The 21,783-nt window shown below is 42.6% G+C and overlaps 1 protein-coding gene across 1 annotated transcript; it reads right to left on the reverse strand.

Annotated features, from left to right (window-relative positions):
- Positions 1–1,083: 1,083 nt before the first annotated feature.
- LOC127626548 (legumain-like) lies at positions 1,084–18,121 on the reverse strand. Its single transcript, XM_052102425.1, has 14 exons — positions 18,073–18,121; positions 17,883–17,983; positions 17,574–17,671; positions 17,159–17,240; positions 16,983–17,077; positions 16,744–16,819; positions 12,919–12,981; positions 12,526–12,592; positions 11,922–12,040; positions 10,930–11,019; positions 3,946–4,149; positions 3,399–3,572; positions 3,245–3,306; positions 1,084–2,234 (listed from the first exon to the last, which is right to left on the reverse strand). Exons 2-14 carry the CDS (start codon positions 17,967–17,969, stop codon positions 2,183–2,185), a joined length of 1,269 nt encoding a protein of 422 aa, XP_051958385.1. The 5' UTR covers positions 17,970–17,983; positions 18,073–18,121; the 3' UTR covers positions 1,084–2,182.
- Positions 18,122–21,783: the final 3,662 nt, after the last annotated feature.

The raw sequence follows: 21,783 nt of genomic DNA on the forward strand, positions 1-21,783 counted from the left end.
TCATTGTTATGTGCAGCTTCAAAAATACTAAAAAATAACAAGGTGAGTTCTCACACACTCTCTCTCTCTCTCGCTCTCTCTCTCACACACACACACACCAACACACACACCAACACACACCCACACACACACCAACACACACCCACACCCACACACACACTTTAATATGCTATTATACTCCATATAACTCCATGTAAAAGCCAGAAACTAAGCTTTTTTTTGCACAGGCCTATCTAAAGGGTTAATGGTGCCACGTGGTTATCAACAGTAAAAATTACAAATCTTACCTCTTCCCAACAGGGAAAACCACAAACAATCAAAAATGCATGACTATATGGTGTCATGGCTTTGCAATCAAAAAATGTGGTTATAATGGAACTCAATGGGGCAAAAACAGCCACGAACAGTAAATGAGGGAGAAAAAGTTAAAATCTGATGCTGCACAAAAACTAACAATGCATCGAAACCAATGTTGTTTCTAATCTTTGACATGTCCAAGACTGTGATAAAAGGTAAAAAAAAATCCAGTCCACAATCACATTTTATATTGAAAATACGTCATTTTGTATTTTTTTTCCCCAAATCAGTGACATCATTTATGAATTTGGCAATTAAAGAGTTAAAATCCTGAATTTTTTTAAACATTTAGTAGTTTTGAACAGGACTGAGGTTGATTAATAGATTTATGCAAAAAAAAAAAAAAAAAAAATATTTATCTGATAAATTTTTACAGCAGTTTAAAGTAGTGGCTGTTTTCAGCCACGAACATAACCAAAGGGTAGTGAATTTGCCCACAGTGTACTGTTGAGTTTTTGAAAATTTTCAAAGCATTTTCCTAAAATATGTGTGAAAATAAGATTTGTCACCAAAAATCATTCCATTAGCTGAAACACAGAGAAAGTTATGGCCAAAAAACGACTCAAAAAAACACCCTAGTGGCTGAAAACAGCCCGAACAGCACACAAGGGTTATTATTATTATTTGTATTATTATTAGATACATTACAGTAGATTGTCATTTCAAAAACAATTTGCACTTTAGAAAGTGCACGATAATCTTCAATCTTTTACTTACTTTTGTTGGTATAAACTAATGAGTTTTGATGGACTATGAAAACATATTCTAACTTTTAGAGCTCAAAAGTCCCTCCCCAGTCCAAAAGGACCATTTATTCAAACTAGCTTCAGTAGAGGCAGTAGAGAGCAGGATCAAATTTAATGCAAGACATTATTGTACTGTGTACCTGTCCTTTTCTTCTCTTTATCGTGCACATTTATAAAAAAAATTAAAAACCTCCACTGTAACTATTCAAAGTTACAGTTAAGCCAAATCTCCGGATTAAATCATTAAACTTCAATGGACGTTTATTTAAAAAAATAATTTGAATCCATCAAAAGCAGATGACTGATGAGTGATTAGAGCTCAGGGGAATAAAATGATAAATATTGTTACCTGAGATTAAATGCCGATGCAGATTCTCCCTTCAACAGTTTAACCAGAATACAGTGATGCTGTCTTGCATCATCAGAACATTAACAGTGGCTTTATTAATACATGTGGGTGGACTCTTGTTTGTAATCTCTTAACAATACATTAAACCAAATTTGTATTCATTGTTTATATATCAGTTTACTTCATTGAACTTTCTGTTGTGTATTGGTTCCTGGTTGCTCTGATATTAAAATAACAATAATAGTAATAATGATGGGGCAACAATATTTGTGTGAAAATAAATAATAACATAAGGTTGTTGTGATTTAACTTACAAATCTTCCTCACAACAAGGGAGATTTTTTTATTATTTTTATTAATTTTAATCAAAACAACCTTGCATTATTATTTCTTTTTTACGCAAATTCTGTTGCTCCATCAATATTCAATAAAATACGTTTCATTTTTTCAATCTTGATACAATTTGTGTATCAACACAAACTTTGTTTGTCAACATTTCCCTTATGTTACTGAATTTTAAAAATCAATAAAAAATTATGAGTGTTGTCTAAATGCAAGTTAAAAGCCAACCTTTCCAAAGCTCACCAACTATAATTTATCTACTCTTTTTTTACTCAAGACAATTCTTTCACAGGTTAGACTTTAAAATATGGGTTAACCTCTATTAATTTCAAAAAGCAGTGGAAAATATTCTTCTTAATTCTCATGTGATCTTCAGAAGTTGTGTTGTTCACTGGAACTCTGAGCAGCTTTCTCTGACTTTATTCATCACCTCTATGATTCTGAAACACAAAGACAAACTTATATGCATCTCCATATAAATGACCACAAACATGAAGCATGTAATAGCAAGACCATGTTTATAATAGATATTATATTAAATCTAAAGAGAGACAATTTAGAAATGGTACAGTTACATACTCTATGGAGATTACTTGGTTAAGTACTCAGGTATTCAATTTGATTACTATTTCTAAATATTTCAATAATGTCTGCAAGATTTTGATAATTGCTGTATTTATTGTGGCCAAGGTGTGCGGGCACCTATTGTGTCCGCTTTTTTTGTTTCTAGCTGTGAGTCTATAGTTAAAAAGTTGTGAAATTGGAGCCAATTTTGGCATCAGTCTCAAGAGCAACCAACAGTTCAAAGCTTATAACTCTGGAACCATGTGGTAAAGAATTACACTTCCTTGGGTCCCAATTGTAATGCAGTTTTCAGATGAATGCTTTTGAATGCTTGAAGAATACTATGATTATCAGGTTCCCCATTAAGTTTCACAGCATTTTTGCATGCTGTTTGTTTGCTCCGCCTCTTTTAAAAGTTTATCTAATCTCCACCCAAAGTGGCTCAGACCATCTTGAGATCATCAAACCTCAAAACATGAACATCTGGATTATTGTTTTACAACTCCATTGACAGATAATAACTTTACAAAGTTGCAGGGGAGCCATTATCTCAGCAAACGTTTGCATATTGGCACTAAACCTTATACATATCAATGCCAAATTACCCTGAGAATACAAAGTAAATTTGTTTGCAGCGATACCTCCCGCTCAGAAGTTATATAGATGCAAATAATGGTACATCTTTTCATAGCCTTTGAACTATTTATTATATTTCTTGGAGCAGTGAACTGGCCATTAACGGGTAATTAAGTGTGGAAATCTGCATATGGGGGCCTGTTAACCACTGTACAATAACTGAAAATAAGAGCTGTTATTAGTGAAACAACTCGTCAATAAAACACAAAAGGGTTAAGCGTGAGTTAAAATAATGTTGTGATGAACATACCTCTCCACTCCTACTCCAGATGCACAGAGACGAGCAAATACATGCATGTGTGACAGGACTATCTGAAAATGTGGGATGAAGAGAAAGTGAGAGCGAGAGACCTTGTCATAATTCATAATCATGTTAATTTAAGGTAAAAGTATCCTTTAATCACCTCTTCTTCATCCCAGTTAAAGTAGGTTGTTCTAAAATGCTCAGCTACAGTTTTGAGCTCCTGTAGATCAACCGCATCCCCATAATCTCCATCCACGTCATCTGCACCTCCTGCAACCTCAGGAGAAAACTGCTGGCTGATCGCTGCAACTGCTCTCTCTATTTGAGCATTTCTCTGTTCGATGGTGATGGATGTATTAACAGACATCATTATAATCTTATTAATAATTTAATATAATTAATTCAAAAATTCAAAGTTTAAAGTAACATCAAAGCTCTTAAAGTTATTTTAAACCACATAAATGTGACCTTGATATTTTAAATTTAAATGTAAACATCATTTTACACGTACATATTAATGTGCATGAAACTTCTGCATGTTTGTTTGGACATGTAATTTTATTTCTTCATTCAAATTTTGAGGAAAACAAGGAAACTTTAGAAGAAAACAATGGAAATATGATGACAAGTAACATCAAAACTAATATGGAATGTTTGGAAATTATTAGACAGAGTTCAGTCATATTATAAATTAATTCAAATCAAACCTGATGAAGAGAGTCATATTTTTTCTTCAGATATTGTCTCTTGTCCATGTCAGCTTCTGTGTCGATTCGGTGCTTCAAGATTCTGAACGGGACCTCATGACTCGGGGTCAAATCAGATAACATGAACTCCAGATATTTACCAAGATCCTGATGAGCTTTTGGGATGTTTTTTAGAAACTCACTGATAGGACATTTACTGATTGTCTAATTAAGGACATGGAACAGAACAGATTAGAAATAACGCTAGATTTTGAACATGAATATATTTGTTTATGTCCTATTGGGAAAATGAGCTATATTGAGCTATAGTGCATTAAAGGTGCTGTAAGCGATTTTTTGCGAAATGGCATGCAGAAATAGTCCTTATTACCCACTGTTTCTTTTCTGCTCCATCTTTGTTTCTAACCAGTGAGTTAGGAATGGACCCTTTTTACATATCTGGGTTTTGAGCACAGAATTAACTATAGTAGGGTCTTATTCTTTTTAGCATTTACATTGCGTGCCCAGCCACAGAACAGCATCTTGTTCAGCCAGGTGTAGAGCCTCGAGTCCACCATTGAAATAAGTTAGCGGACACTCACTGACAATGTGCTGCATGGTTTCTGGTTCCCCACAGCTGCAGTTCGGGTTGGTGGCTTACCCCCACCGGACAAGGTTGACTGCACATCGGCCCTGTCCCTTCCAGAATTGGTTCAGTGATGACCAGTGTCGTCGAGGAAGGTCGAAGCCAGGAGGACAGGCCGACGGCTCAGCTACGAGGGCATGGTTCACAACATAAGTTGCTGCCCACTCATCACTCCATGCCGAGTTAGCTGTCATATCCTCTGGCAGTGGGTTTCTTAATGGCAGGCGGGCTACTGGATGCAGTGTTGTCCATGTTGAGTGGCAATTTGTCATTCACTTGGACTTTAGTCAGCACCTTGGCAGTGGCCTCCTGTCATCGGAGATGTGGTGGTGGTATGTTGCTGAGAACTTGCAGCCATGGTAGTGGTGTAGGATGTAGAGTTCCAGTGATTGTGCGCATAGACGTGTTTAACTGAACGTGAACTAGCTTGGTGTGTGATGATCTGGACCAGACCGGTGCACAGTACTCTGCTGTTGAGTAACACAGAGCAAGTGCAGTGGTCTTGAGTGTCTGTGCAGTTGCACCCCAGCTTGTGCCGGCCAGTTTGCGGAGTAGATTATTCCAAGAGCTGACTTTGGCTGCTGTCTTCTTCAGATGATCATGATATGTTAATGATCGGTCCATGGTAACTCAGAGGTACGTCAGATTTAGTTCATGTTTGATCCGTTGTCCCTTGAGCTAAAGCTCCCGTTTTGCTTGTGCATTGTGGAGGTGGAAGATACTGGATACAGACTTGGTTGCACTGGGCTGGAGCTGCCACCTATTGAGGAAGTCCGCCATCCTTGTTCAGCACATTCTCGACCTCGTCAAATGTCCGATGTTGGGTCCCAAGGCAAATGTCATCTGCGTAGATGAATTTGCGGGACTGTGTTGCTGGAAGATCATTAATATAGATGTTGAAGAGACTTGGAGACAGGACAGACCCCTGCAGGATTCCATTTGCTTATTTCCTCCAAGAGCTGTTTTTGTCTACCAGGTGTACCCGGAAACGTCTATCATGGAGGAAGAGTTCTATGACCTCTACTACCCAACGTGGTTAAACCTTGGATAGTTTCAACAGGAGGCCACCATGCCAGACCATGTCATAAGCCGCGGTTAGGTCAAGGAAGACGGTTCCAGTTTTCTGGTTTTGCTGGAATCCATTTTCAATGTTTGTCGTCAGGGCAAGAACTTGGTCACCGGTGCCACGTCCTTGCCTGAACACTGCCTGCTCAACTGTGATGGTTTTCTCCAAGACTGGGTTGATTTGGTGAAGGATCAAGAGTTCGAGTAGCTTGAAACACATGGATAGCAAGGATATTGGGCGGTAGCTGGCTGTGAGGATTGGGTCCTTGCCGGGTTTCGGGATGGCGATGACTTTTGCCTGGTGCCAGAATCGTGGCATCCTTTTTTCTCGCGTTATCCGCATGTGTAACGAAGCAAGCCATGATATTGCCTTGGGTCCAAGATGTTTCAGAAATTCTGGCAGGATGTTGTTGTATCCTGCAGCGGAGCCGTCCTTCACCGTGCGGAGCACCGCATCCAGTTCTGACTCTGTGAATTCCTTCGGGCAGTCACCCTCCAGTCCGACTGTCTTCAGGGTATAACAGGGTAAACAGGCTAAACTTCTATAGCAATGAATGAAAGGCCACAGCTAATATTATTTTTGTTTATGCATTTTCTCCAACAGCAAAATAAAAAAAATCACTGTTACATATCCACGAGTTTCCAAAAGAGGACATGGGATGGATTACAACAGAAGAGAGAAATTTACAGTCACCCCTTCAGCAACCCATTATTATTATTAATGCCAAGTTAATATAACACAACAATAATGTGATACATTTACACTAAGTAGGCCTAGTAAAATAAAAGAACATATATATATTTGCTAGATATACTGCTGAATAAGGTGGAATATCTATCTTTCATTGGATAGTACAACGTTGTTCCCCACACCCCTGACTTAACTAGCATGGGAGCAGGCCACTGCGGCTTTGTCCCAGCTGCAGCCTTGTCTCTCTATGTTTTCTATCCACAGAGTATTAGATTCGGCTGTGGCCATCTTACGCTATTATACGCATCAAGGATGGTGTTCTTTTCCTTTCCTATTCTTTCATGGGGAAAAGACCCCGCAGATACCACATCCTGCCTGTAGGGGAGGTAATATGTGGCAATACGACATGTGGGATTACAAGCCGCACATGGAAGAGGCACGGTGGTAGGTCCTGCCTCGAATGGGAGGAGCTCTACAAACACAGCAACCGGGGCAGAGAGAACTCTGCCTAAGGGAGACGTGGGTCTGCAGACAGGAAGACCGCACCGTGGAAAAAACATCACAGTGGGTTACCGGAGTGAACAGCACCTGTGCAGCACCTAACTCAGTACAGGGCATATTAGTATCCATTGTGGGTCCGGTGAGAGCTGAAGGTCACGGACCGATGATGACATGAAGACAACATCATCTGCAAAAAGCAGCGATGAGATCCCCAGCCCACCGAACCGCACACCTTCCCCACCCCGACTACGCCTCGATATCCTGTCCATGAATATCACAAACAGGATTGGTGACAAAGCGCAGCCTTGGCGGAGACCAACCCCCACATGGAATGAACTCGACTTTGTGCCGAGGACCCGGACACAGCCCTCGCTTTGGACGTACAGGGATTGGATCAGCCCTAAGAAGGGACCCCCCACCCCGTACTCCGCAGCACCTCCCACAGTCTCTCCGGGGACCCGGTCATACGCCTTCTCCAGATCCACAAAACACATGTAGACCGGATGGGCATACTCCCAGGCCCCCTCCAGGATCCTTGCGAGAGTAAAGATCTGGTCCGTCGTTCCACGGCCAGGACGAAAACCGCATTGTTCCTCTTCAATCTGAGGTTCGACAATCGGCCGAACCCTCCTCTCCAGCACCTTGGAGTAAACTTTACCAGGGAGGCTGAGAAGTGTGATACCCCTGTAGTTGGCACACACTCTCTGATCCCCCTTTTGAAGAGGGGAACCACCACCCCGTTCTGCCACTCCTTAGGCACTGTCCCAGATTTCCACGCAATGTTGAAGAGGCGTGTCATCCATGACACCCCTCCACATCCAGAGCTTTTAGCATTTCTGGTCGGATCTCATCAATCCCCGGGCTTTGCCACTGCGGAGTTGTTTGACTACCTCAGTGACCTCCCCCAGGGAAATAGAATCTGATCCCCCATCATCCTCCGGCTCTGCCTCTACCATAGAGGGCGTGTTGGGATTTAGGAGTTCTTCAAAGTGTTCCTTCCACCGCCCAATAACCTCCTCGGTTGAGGTCAACAGCATCCCATCTTTGCTGTATACAGCTTGAATGGTTCCCCGTTTCCCCCTCCTAAGGTGGCGGACGGTTTTCCAGAAGCACGTTGGTGCGGACCGAAAGTCCTTCTCCATGGCTTCTCCGAACTTTTCCCACACCCACTGCTTTGCCTCCCTCATGGCCAAGGCCGCAGCTCTTCGGGCCTGTCGGTACCTTGCAACTGCCTCCGGAGACCTCCGGGACAACAAATCCCGGAAGGCCTCTTTCTTCAGTCGGACGGCTTCCCTGACCACCCGTGTCCACCACGGTGTTCGAGGGTTACCACCCCTTGCGGCACCTAAAACCTTGAGGCCGCAGCTCTCCACTGCGGCTTCGGCAATGGAAGCTTTGAACATTGCCCACTCCGGTTCAATGTCCTCAACCTCCGCAGGGATGCCTGAAAAGCTCCGCCTGAGGTGTGAGTTGAAGATCTCGCGGACAGGGACCTCCTCCAAACGTTCCCAGTTCACCCGCACTACTCGCTTGGGCTTCCCAGGTCTGTCCAGAGTCTTTCCCCACCCCCTGACCCAACTCACCACCAGATGGTGATCGGTTGACAGCTCTGCCCCTCTCTTTACCCGAGTGTCCAAAACATATGGCCTCAGATCCGACGACACGATTACAAAATCGATCATCGACCTTCGGCCTAGGGTGCTCTGGTACCACGTACACTTATGAGCATCCTTATGTTCAAACATGGTGTTTGTTATAGATAATCCATGACTAGCACAGAAATCTAATAACAAACATCCACTTGAGTTCAGATCAGGGAGGCCATTCCTCCCAATCACGCCTTTCCAGGTGGTCACCCAGCATCACTATGGAGTCCCCTACTGGGGCCCTATTCAGGACTCCATTCAGGGAGTATTCGGCCTTCTTGGAGACCCTGAATGGAGTCCCCTACTGGGGCCCTATTCAGGACTCCATTCAGGGTCTCCAAGAAGGCCGAATACTCTGAACTGCTGTTCGGTGCATATGCACAGACAACAGTCAGAGTTTTCCCCCACAACCCGTGAGGCGTAGGGAGGCGACCCTCTCGTCCACCGGGTAAACTCCAACGTAGTGGCGCTCAGCCGGGGACTCGTGAGTATCCCCACACCCGCCCGTCGCCTCACACCCTGGGAAACTCCAGAGAAGAATAGAGTCCATCCCCTATCCAGGAGTACGGATCCAGAGCCAAAACTGTGCGTCGATGTAAGCCCCACCAGATCCAACTGGTAACGCTCCACCTCCCTCACTAGTTCCGGCTCCTTCCCCCCCAGTGAGGTGACATTCCACGTCCCCAGAGCAAGCCTTTGCTGCCCGGGTCTGGTCCGTCGAGGCCCACGGCCTTCACTGCCGCCCATATGGCAGCGCACCCGACTCCTGCGGTTCCTCCAATGGGTGGTGGGCCCAAGGGATGTAGAGGGGGGTTCCACATTGCTTTTCGGGCTGTGCCCGGCCGGGCTCCGACCCTCCGACGGGTGACCTTCAGCTCTCACTGGATCGCTTGGCAGTCGAGTGGGAAGCAGCTGGGATGAGGATTAGCACCTCTAAATCTGAGGCCATGGTTCTCAGCAGGAAACCGATGGAGTGCGTACTCCAGGTAGGGAATGAGGTTTTGCCCCAAGTGAAGGAGTTCAAGTACCTCGGGGTCTTGTTCACGAGTGAGGGGACAATGGAGCGGGAAGTTGGCCGGAGAATCGGGGCAGCAGGGGCGGTATTGCACTCGCTCTATCGCACCGTTGTCACGAAAAGAGAGCTGAGCCGAAAGGCAAAGCTCTCGATCTACCGGTCAATTTTTGTTCCTACCCTCACCTATGGTCATGAAGGTTGGGTCATGACCGAAAGAACTAGGTCGCGAGTACAAGCGGCCGAAATGGGCTTCCTCAGAAGGGTGGCGGGCTTCTCCCTTAGAGATAGGGTGAGGAGCTCAGTCATCCGTGAGGAGCTCGGAGTAGAGCCGCTGCTCCTTTGCGTTGAAAGGAGTCAGTTGAGGTGGTTTGGGCATCTGGTAAGGATGCCCCTGGCCGCCTCCCTAGGGAGGTGTTTCAGGCACGTCCAGCTGGGAGGAGGCCTCGGGAAGACCCAGGACTAGGTGGAGAGATTACATCTCCACACTGGCCCGGAACGCCTCGGGGTCGCCCAGTCAGAGCTGGTTAATGTGGCTCGGGATAGGGAAGTTTGGGGCCCCCTGCTGGAGCAGCTGCCCCCGCGACCCGACTTCGGATAAGCGGTTGAAGATGGATGGATGGATGGATGTGGGTCCGGTTGCGAATTCCTCCCCCGAATTGGTGAGCCACAGGGCTAGGGAGGAATGACATCCAGGGTTCACGGTTCATGAACTTGCATGGGAGAAGAAGCGCATGTCTTTGCCTCACGGAGGGGAAAGGCGCTATATGCAAGCGATGCACCCAACAAGCTGTTCTGTATTACCAAACGTACCTGTTTGTACCTGACAAAACACAAGACAAAACCAGCTCAACGTGGAGATTGTAAAATCTCGCAAAGGTATTGGATGTCTGCTGCTCTGCAGATGTCTGCTAGTGAGGTGCCATTGGCCAGTGTCCACAAGGATGCCACATGCCATGTAGAGTGTGCTTGTATTCCCAAAGGGGCAGGCATGGTCTGGGCCTGGTATGCCAAAGCAATGGCATCCAAGATCCAATTGACAAGCCTCTGTGTGGAGACAGCATTCCCTTTCTGCTGTCCGGCGTAGCAGAAAAAGAGCTGCTCAGAGCATCTAAAGCTCTGCGTGCAATCCAATTTGATGCGCAAAGCATGCACCGGACAAAGCAATGACAGGGCTGTGTCTGCCTCCTCCCGGGGAGACTCACCACCTGATCCCTGAAGGGGGCAGTTGAAAGCAAACCGTAGGAAGGGTCTGTGACAAGGTAAAACTGAGACGTGAAAATACGCATTCTTCAGGTCAACCGCCGTGAACCAATGTTGATGCCGGAAGCATGGCAAAATGCATGACTGCATCATCATCTTGTCACGCCTAGCATTGCTTACAGCACCTTTAAGTGTTAAATTTATTATTTCCCTTTGTGTAAATTCTGTAATGCTTTATTACCATGTCCCCAAACTGGCAGGGAGAGGATGTTTTGACATGTTTCTTAAGATAATCAAACTGACTCTGGAACGTTGCTTTGTCAAGGTAAACCTGAAAAATTCAAACAATTCATGGATCAGGTGAGATGTGTAAATATATTGCTATTAAAATATACATTTTCTGTTTATAGTTTACATAATTGATTTGGTTTTCTCCTCAAGCATTGATATTTTTATTGGGATTTTTGATACAGTAATTAAAGATATTATTAAATTAATTCAATAATCATGTATGACCATAAGATTATTGAATTAATTTAATAATATCTTTAATTTAATAATACTCCACAAACCATGCATGAAATCAACAATATCTTAACCTGAAATCCATCAATCGTTTTTCATTCATTTCATTCATTCAACTGCTTTAAACACCACTTGTTCTGCCTTCTTCCATCATCAATAGACTAGAAGTGTAGACTAAAAACACTCTTTTCTGTAAACTATTACTGCCTTCACCTATTCAGCTTACTGGCTTTGTTTTTTTTTTTTATGTGAAGCATTCCTACATTTGTTCCAAGAATATTCTATCTTTTATATTCTATCTAAAAAAAATATTCTATCTTTAAGGTTTTCTCTGGGAGTTCCTTGAATTCCCTGATAGACTGCTCAGTCGATCCCATCACTGCCTCTATTCCATCTTCTATGATTAGTAAGTCTATCAAATTCCTCACACAAAATAATCACATAGTTCTCAAAACACTTGTGAATCATATGGACTATTTTCAGTTCTCATTTTGTAATTGGAAAAACAAACAACCAACACGTTCTTAAAATGTCTAATTTTGTGTTCCACATATAAAAGACTATATCCTATAGGTTAATTTTGGTGATGCATTTTGAAGCATTCTTGGGTTTGTAAAAGTGGCCAAATTAATGCAAAATATTATTATTATTAGCATACAAAAATTGTAAGGTTTGATAATGACTCACTAAAATTCTGCATGCACAAACCTTTTCATTGTAGTGCATCCAAATGGCTGAGAATGCATCTGCAAGGTAGGTCTTCAATACAGTGTCATGATAACATGCATAGCTGGGCTCTTTAGCTTTAGATGCAGTCACGGTGTACACTGGAGGACAGTTACATATTTCAATGTTAAATCAAATGGATGCTGGAGACAAATTATTCACATTTATGGCATGCATTATTCTGTCAGGGTCCTGCCATCTCTAGTAGGTCTTGTCTTCCTCTTTATTGGCTGGATCCTGACATTCCTGTTATATTATGTTATTTGACTTCTGCTGTGTTGTCTATCGTGTTTTCTACCCTGCTTGTTTCTGTCGTTGTCGTTCCCTGGTCCCGCCTCCTCGTTTCCCTTATCTGATCATTTTTCACACCCCTTTTTCATTCCCACTTTTCATATTTAATCCTATGGTAGGTTGTTTTCTTTTTGCCTGAGCCTTTTGATTTTGAGTTTTATTTGTATTTTTTTCTTTAATAAAGCACTTTTTTGAGTTTGAAACTGTCTGCATTTGAGTTATTCGGCAAACCCTAACAATTTCCAGACCACTTAGGGAAGTCAGTTGTGTTCCTAATGTCATTTCCATTTCTTACCATGGACATTGTTAGGGAGGTGCGTGAACATTGATCCAGAACGACAGCTTTCCATGTATATTACCATCTGAATGACAAAGCAGTTGGAGAAATGATCAGAGATGTATTATAAATCATACTCAGGTTCTGGATAATGTTGTAACTCAAAGTTTTGTATCATTATCGACTGATGTTTCCCCTTAAGTGATTTGCAGAAACATCATCAGTATAAACATCAAATTAATGTGATTATTTATTTTGGCCATTCAAGAATAAATAATACTTTGTAATTTTAGAGAAATGTATTTAAGTTTTTAGCTAAAATATTTGTACATTTAGTGTTTGGAGAACAAAACCTATATCCGTGCCAACTGTTTCTCAAAATTGGATGTACCTAATCATTTTTATACATACCTTTGAGAATTTCTTAGCACTTGCCATTTCATTGATAGTGTTAATGAGATCTATTGCATGAAGCTGTAATAAAAAAATATTGTTATCTGATTAAAAACAATGTCTTTATTATACTCATTTGTAAATATCATCAAAGTTCAACAAGGTTTAATATTAATGATAATGTATAAATGTAATATTAATATTGTAATATTAATATTAAGCTTAAAGATGTGTGCGTGCATGCATGTGTGTGCTGTCACGGTGGTTGTGACCAGTCTTTAGAAATCACAGAACTAAAGGACAACGTTATGATGTAAATTTTCATTTTTATTATTATCAATAAATGATATTGTTTAAAGTAAAATATCATGTGGTAATATCCAGAGACAGTATAAAAAAAAAAAAAAAAAAGCGTTAGCATAAGAAGTGCAAATTCATATTTTATTAAAATTTATTAAATTATACAAAGTCATGTGGTGTAACCAATGTGTAGGTTACCATTTTTTGTCATGTGAAAATATGAAAAAGAAAATAAATAAATCAATAAATAAATAAAACGAATTGGTTACGTATGTAACCTCCATTCCCTGATGGAGGGAATGAGACGTTGTGTCAAAGAAGCGACACTAGGGGTCCAATTCAGATCATGCCATGCACTGAGCCGTGTACGTGTACTGCTGACACAAGAGCGGGCAGGTATATTTACGTGCAATGGCGACCAGTTGTGTCAGGCTGCACGTACCCTTCCCCAATGCCACATACAAGACGTGGACCCATAGGGCTAGGGAGGAATCATCCAGGGATCCGAATATATGGAATTTCCTGGGAGAGAAAGTGCACAATTTTACCTCGACAGAGGGAAAGGGCGCTAGGTGCAAGCGATCCACCCAGTCAGTTCGTTAGCGTGTTACCGAGTTCTACCGGCTCGGACCTGAGAAGACACGGGACGATACTGACTCAACCCTGAGATTGTAAAACCTGGCAGGCGGGGCTTCGCAGTGGGGCGGAGCAGGTAGTATGGTGTCGGGAGGCGTGGACGCGTCCCGAGGCTCTAGTGCTGAGAAAAGACTCAAAGCACTTACCTTGCTCCGCACTCCCGGCAGGGGGCGGGTTCGTGATTGAGGAGGAGGTCCTGTAGCGGCGTCCTCTGGACTCGTCCTGGGGCTGAGGGCGGAGGGTCCGCGTCCAGCATGCCGGGACTGTTGAGGTGTGGCGGGAGGGTGCTGTGAGAACGGCATTTGCGGGCCAGGTGACCCAGAGACAAAGGAAATAGCTCTTTTATTGAGAATGTGGCAGCCCTGTGTAGGGGGTGCGGCAAATGAAATAAATTCAACAAAGGATTCTCCTCCCGGCCCTCCACCGGGGGACGGGGCAGTCTGCTTACCTGCTCCAGAGTTAATGTCTTGGTCCCTGGGTCGATCGCCTCAGGAGCGCCTGGGAGCCTTACAGGTCCTCGAGGGGGTCCGTGAGGCGGGGGGGTCGACTTCCTGCGGGTTTCTCAACGCGTGGGCTGAGAGCTGGGCCCAGGTCACACTTTGGCGTTTCCTCGCTGCAGGAGGACGCCCTCGGCGAGTAGACGGGCAGGATATGTGAAATAGCCTCCGTCTGTTTCCTCACCACGGAGAATTGCTGGGTGAAGTCCTCACACATCTCGACCAAGTTCAGCCACAGATGGCGTTCCTGGACCACGAGAGTGGTCATCGCCTGCCCGAGTGACTGCGCTGTGACCTTTGTGGCTCTAAGAGCAAGGTCGGTCACTGAGCGCAGTTCCTGCAACACGTCGGGATCAGGGCTACCCCCGTGCAGATCTTTAAGTGCCTTGGCCTGGTGGACTTGCAGGAGGGCCATGGCATGCAGGGCATAAGTGGCGTGTCCGGCAGTGCTGTAGGCTTTGGCCGTCAGTGACAATGTTGTCATACAGGCCTTGGAGGGGAGTACAGGCTGACCCCGCCAGGTGGTAGGGTTTTCGGAGCTTATGCATAACAGTCCTATACACCTGAGGAATCGCCGTGTACCTGTGGGCCGCTCTGCCATCGAGGGCATCGAGAGCGGATGAGCGAATGGCTTTGTGACGTGTGGAGATTGGTGCCCTCCATGCACCTCCGGCTGTGAGCGGCATGGAGCCCCCAGGAACCAGTCATCCAAACGCAATGGCTGTGGGGAGGACGGGGAGTTCCAGTCCAGCCCCACGCTGGCGGCAGCCCGGGCAAGCACATCTCAGCCTAGGCATGCCAGCCCGAAGGCGGCAGCCCAGGGGAGTCCTCAGCGTCAGACGGCGCGTTGTCCGATGAAGTGGCGAGCTCATCCACCTCAACCTCTAGAGGATAGGCAGACTGGCCGTGAGGCGAGCCGCTGTTGCCTCGAGCACGGACGGGAGTCAACGAGCGTGCCGGGGGGGCGGGTGGTCCGAGGGGGAATACACGGCGGAGCTGCATCCGCTGCCATCCCTAGATCGCCTCCATCACAAGCCGCACTGTCCTCAATCCCGTGGTAAGAAGGAGAATTGCAGGGGGCGGCTGGAGTGGCGTGCTTTCGGTTGAAAGCACTGTTGCAACGTTGCAATGGTCATGCTCTTGCAGTGAGAAAATTAACCATCCACAAATGCTGCCTCGGTGTGATCGCAACCCAGACACACGAGACAATGCCTGTGGCCGTCTGAAGCAGAGAGCACTCTACCGCATCCAGGAACCATGCAGGGGCGGAAGGGCATCTTTATAAAGACGCGTCCTGAAAAGGACGTTCAACACCAGCTGCGTATTTGCTCTTTTAGAGAAAATCACTCTTTATAACTCTTTTAGATTCTTGCGCTGTCGAAGCGCCCAGGGGCAAACTACGCTGCTGTGCAGAGAAGGAGAAAACCGCTGTAATGCGCCATTGAATCCAACAGGCAAGCGTCAGAGGAAAACAGGAACAGGTGTGTAACTCGCAGCTGACTGCAACACGACCATCGGCTCCGAAGAAGATTTCTGAATGAACTTGACGTATTTGCCCGCTTTTGTTGGCCTTTTTTCATAGATCAGAGGCATATTTGGTGCTCAAGAGAGACCCCTAGTGTCGCTTCTTCGACACAACGTCGAGAGAGCGACAGACGGGGAACCAAGAGTACTCTTTGACCCTCATTAATGTGTGTAAAAAAAATTTTTTATGGAAAAGCAGAATTCGTTCAGGTTATATAGAGTAACCCTGAAAAAACCTCTATATATTTATGACTTAAAAAAAATCTAATATTTCTATAACTTTTTTTTCTGTTTGAAAACCTCTTTGAAATGTATATTTAATGATGAAATCTAATGTTTTTAAGGTGCAGGGAAAGTAGCTTAATTCCCTTTACTTGATACTTACAAAATATGACATTTTAAAATCACTAAATATCTAGCTTTAAATGTTTTTCAAAAAATGACATTACACAGTTGGACAAAAATATTGAATTTCTACGAACTTGATGTGTTTTAAACTAGAATTTTTAAAAGATTTCTCATTTTTATCCCCTCCGACAACCTTAATTGTCAATGACCCAGATCAAATACAGGCCCATAAACATCTAATTAAATACAATAAAAGCAACCTGGATTCCATGAATTAAATATTCTATGGACCTCAAAGGATTCTTACACATTAGTAAGTCTCTACAGTATTTTATAATTATGTTAGCATTGTATCAATGATAGTGTAATCATATATAAACAAACATGAGTTTAAAGTTCATTCTTGCTCCAACACTTGTGGATTTTGCAGTACTTTAGTGACTATTGAGGCAAATATTTAGGTTTGCAGGTCAGATTTATTATGCCAATATCATATTAATCCTTGAATGTGATATACTATATGATTAAAATAACTTACCGTGCTGTCAGGGAAGCAAAATACGCCATAACTTCCATGATCTGCCATGTAGACGAATATTGTGTCATTTTCTCCACTGCATAAAAAAAAAAAAAAAAAAAACATTATATATATATATATAAATTGTTACTACTGTACATTTATTTAAATACATTTACTCTTGTCTGGGTCTATTATTAGCATTGTAATAATAGACATGAAAGGAAGTTAATATGATATTTATTTTCTCATACTCAAACCTTTTCAGAACTTTCTTTTGTCCCAATTTGTCATTCTTTCTCACGGCACGTTCATTACCTTTGAGTACAGCCAGGAAGTTCTCAGGTGTCACATCCTGTTAGATACAGTGTTAAACACTGTCCTTACATACAGGACAAAAGCATTTGAATAATCTTTCATTTTAAAGGAATTTTACATGTTTAGTGTAGTCTTTCAGAACACTTGAATACACGTTTGACCCATGTGGTTTATTGATAATTTTTCCAGGATGAGGGTTTCTGAAGAAGCAATAAAGACAAGAATTTGCTGTGTTAAATACAATTATCAAGACTGTTCCTTCACTGACAGTTAACAGCACATGTGCATTGTCCCCCAAAAATGTCTGGACACTTAATTTCATTTATTGCATGTCACTGCATTGGATAACATAACATCAAAGCAAGTGTCATATGCAAAAATAATAATAATAATAATAATCCTAACTAAAGTGACACTTAAAACTGTATGACTAATGCAAAGAAATATTTTTGGGGACCACTGCACATCACAAAATGTAGATATCAGCAATGAATGAGCCACATAGCACTCAAAAGCTGCTGCAAATCACTCACTTCTTATTGTAAGCGATGTCATCATACATCATCACAACGATCTGCTCATCAGGAATTCCATTCTGATGCATCATCTGATATGCATGGCACACATTGGCCTGAAGCAGAGTTGTAAAAAAATACAGCATAAAAGATTTTAATTTAGTTTTAAAAGGAGCAGTTGTTATCGTCGGGGCATACTGTGGTACAATGTGTGTTGTGTGGAAATGTCTCCATGTGGAAATTGTTCAAGACACCCTTCAAGCAATTTCTACCTATAGGTCCCTCTAAAGAAAGTACACAAAATACAGAATAAATATGATGGCAAACCTGGTGTCTGTAATTTTGCCAAGTCTTTGAACCCGCCATAAGCAGAACCCAACGTCTTCCCATTTTGTCAGCTCTTTTTTGAGCCATTGCAATAGAAAAGTCTAATTCGACATGAAAAAGAGAAATAAATATGTTTCTGAAGTAATGTGTAAGTTGTAACAGTTTTATAGATTGCGTGATAGTTTCATACCTGTACTGAGTGTTTGATGTTCCTTGTTGTCTGTCAGACGTAATTGATGGCAGCACACTGACAAATACTCTGTTTACTGTATTTACTAAGCATACACACAAAGAGATACCTTTCCTATCAACCAATCATAGATCTAACCACAAACCCAACACTGCCCCTAAGAACAGAGCGTTTTGATTGGTCCATTGGAATATTTTTCCAGGAACAACAAAGGAAGTTAATCCAGAAATATGCCATACTTTGAAAATGACTTTAAACTATTCTTTTCCTTTCTGTTGTAGAGACTGAACAGGTTTGGCTGGTTTCACACTTAAAGATAAGGGGTAGAATTTGTAAATGAAGAGGTGCAAAATGCCAAAAAAGAGCCAAAACTCAATAAAAGAACCAAGGGTGGATAAACTTTTAAACAGGACAATTTGGGTGCTTTCATTTAATACTTTGTCTAGTGGAATATAGTTAAATATATGTCATGCAGCATCTTCAAACAGGTTTCAAACAGGTGCCTGGGTTTGTTTCTCGCAGGCAGCAGATGCCCTAACACCGCCTCATCACTAATCCTAACCATATGTAGCCTGTAAGGCCGAGTAGCCTGCCAGAAACAACGTCAGGCACTTTTCTCCCATCGCAGCACACACGGCTGTCAGTGATGGCCACACTCTTCGATCTGAGACATCTAGTCACATAGGTCTACTAGCCACTGACTCAAAGATCAAAGGTGACGATCTTGAGTCATACAATGTGTGCTAGGCTTTGGGATTAGGAATATAGTCAAATAGTTACTACTCTAAAAATCAAACGTGCTGTTCCTGTCAAATAAAACCCATTCTAAGGCATATGTGGAATATCACAGTTTTGGTTGCCTGTGGTGCCTGCAGGTGCCTGTAGTGTCCAGATACGGCCACTGGGGGCAGTTCAGAAATTCAGAAAGCACATACAGATTGTAGCAGACAAAACAGTCGACCTGCTGAAGATTGTTTCCATGAGAACATGCACAGACTGGCACTGACATCTGAGATGTGAAGAATGTGAGCTGCTTGCAAAATGGAATTTCTTTGAAAACATGCAGCAAAGAAAAATACATTGTATTTGTCAGTAGAGAAGGCTCACATGCACGCTTTGCAGGACAAATCCACCTAAAAGCACAGCACAAGTTATCAAGACCTATGGAACGAACAAAAAAAAACTTACTGAGCAGTAAGGAAAGAGGTGTGATTTGTATTGCAAAATGTGCATGTGAGCCTTCCCTACTGACAAATACTCAGTTCTCCTGCTGTCATTGAGTCTGTCCTGTGTACATCTATAATTGTCTGGTTTGGTTCAGCCACCAAATTAGACAGAAAGAAACTACAAAGAGCTCCATACCAAGGCAGCCATTCATGGCGCTAAATCATTGGTATTTAGAATATAGTTACATTCAAAAAGTATTTTGATTACTGAAGAGATTACTTTGCATTTTATTGTCATTTGTTTCATTTCATATTTAGTCTTTCAGATGGAAAACATTTATACATAAAAATTATGCAATCCAAAGTGCATTTAAACAGTGGTGAAACACTTTGTTTTGATGTGTTACATTCATACGAGCAGACGTAAGTATGTTTGGAGCACAAGAAATGGAAATAAACCTTTTATAAATTGTCAGCATTACACTAAGCTAAAATGCTATTTCAAGCCATTTTATATGCACATGTTATCAGGCATGATCGTATTTTTTATCAAGAAAATTCCCATTGGATCATTGTGGCAGGGCGGAGGGTGGAGCTGGGTCATGATTCCGCACACCCGGCCCCATATCAGGCTAATCAAGCCTCTGAGAGGGATAAAGGCCGACCAGAGACGGCAGTGCGACAGAGAGAGAGTTACAGGCAGCTGTCCGACACCTGTGTGTGTGTGTGTTTGTCTTTTTGGTTAAGTTCATTATTAAATTATAATTTATATTTTCAAGGCGGTTCTTGTCTCCTCTTTTCCATTAATCCCTTTACAATCATACCTAGACTTTTGATATTAGGGCAAAAATCGTATTCTTAATAATAATTTTTGTATTGTTTTCCTGTAAAAATATCTAAAAATCATTAAAACAAGGTCAATTTGATATATTTTGTTTTAGAAACAACACTGCTTAAGATATTTGCATTTTTCAGAGAATGTATTTTTAACATGTGTATTTTGTCTAACTGGACTGGCAGAGTTTTTATAGTCAAAACAAGTGAAAAAACTACCAGTGCTGAAGAAGTAATCCAAAGTATTTAGAATAGTGTGCTATTGGAGTGGTGGTGGTGTAGTGGGCTAAAGCACATAACTGGTAATCAGAAGGTTGCTGGTTCGATCCACACAGCCACCCCCATTGTGTCCTTGAGTAAGGCACTTAACTCCAGGTTGCTCCGGGGGGATTGTCCCTGTAATAAGGGCTCTGTAAGTCGCTTTGGATAAAAGCATCTGCCAAATGCATAAATGTAAATGTAAATGTAATACGTTACTGACCTTGAGTAATCTAATGGAATACATTACAAATGACATTTTACAGCATATATTCTGTAATCTGTAGTGGAATATATTTCAAAAGTAACCCTCCCAACCCTGACTACAACGGACAGTCAGGACTGCTGAGATAATTATTGGTCCCCCCTGCCCACCCTCCAAGACCTGTACCTCTCCAGAGTTAGGAAGCATGCCGTTATAATCATTCTGGACCCCACACACCCTGCCAACTCCCTCTTTGAATTGTTGCCCTCTGACCGGCGCTACAGAGCGCTGAGCACCAGGACATCCAGTCACAAGAACAGTTTTTACCACTCAGGCCATTTTCCACATGAAGCCTTCAGGACTCCCTAATAGTGCAATAATGTAAACGAATATCTCATGTACATATGTAAATTCACATATAGGGGTGTAAAGATTCATCGACCCAATGTTATCGATACAACATGTAAATATCGATACAGACATTTTTTAAGATGTACCTATATTTTAATACTCTTATGTCAGCCACATCCGTACACATTTCCATCAGGCGATGAAGCAACCTTATTACATTAATTTCACGTTATGAGCGCTAAATATGCTTTTCATATCAGACACAGATGTGCACGGGGTCTTTGAAGACAAATTGTGCTCTGCTATCCAATCGGCATGCACACAAGTCAACCAGGCTTCCCACAAGTGCAATGGAGCAGTTCAATCATCAGGTGAAACGTCTTGACAACGCCGACATTCTGAAAAGCACTAATGAGAGAAAGAGAAACACCTGCTCAGCTCCAGCATCAGTTATAAGACTACACACATCTACACATCATCACACTTGATAACATTTACCACAGTTAACTGTAACAGAATTCTTCGTTACAACTGTGAAAGTTGTAGCCAACCTTATTTTGTTGTGGAAGTCCCAATGTATATACAAAGAGCTCAATAAAATTATAACAATTTTGTTGCATTTGTGGGCAAAACAAATATAATTGATTGTGTAAAATAGACTGGCGACCTGTCCAGGGTGTCCCCCGCCTTTCGCCCAATGTTAGCTGGGATAGGCTCCAGCCCCCCCGCGACCCTGTACACAGGATAAGCGGTTGACGATGGATGGATGGATGGATGTGTAAAATAGGTACATAATATTGGAATATTGATCGCAGGCCCATGAATCGAATCATAGACTTTGAAGTATTGGCAAATATCGGATCGCAGGCCAAGATAATCTATTCAAGATCGTATCAT

The sequence above is a fragment of the Xyrauchen texanus genome, chromosome 33 (assembly GCF_025860055.1).
Source record: "Xyrauchen texanus isolate HMW12.3.18 chromosome 33, RBS_HiC_50CHRs, whole genome shotgun sequence".
In the NCBI taxonomy this organism is placed as follows: Eukaryota; Metazoa; Chordata; class Actinopteri; order Cypriniformes; family Catostomidae; genus Xyrauchen; species Xyrauchen texanus.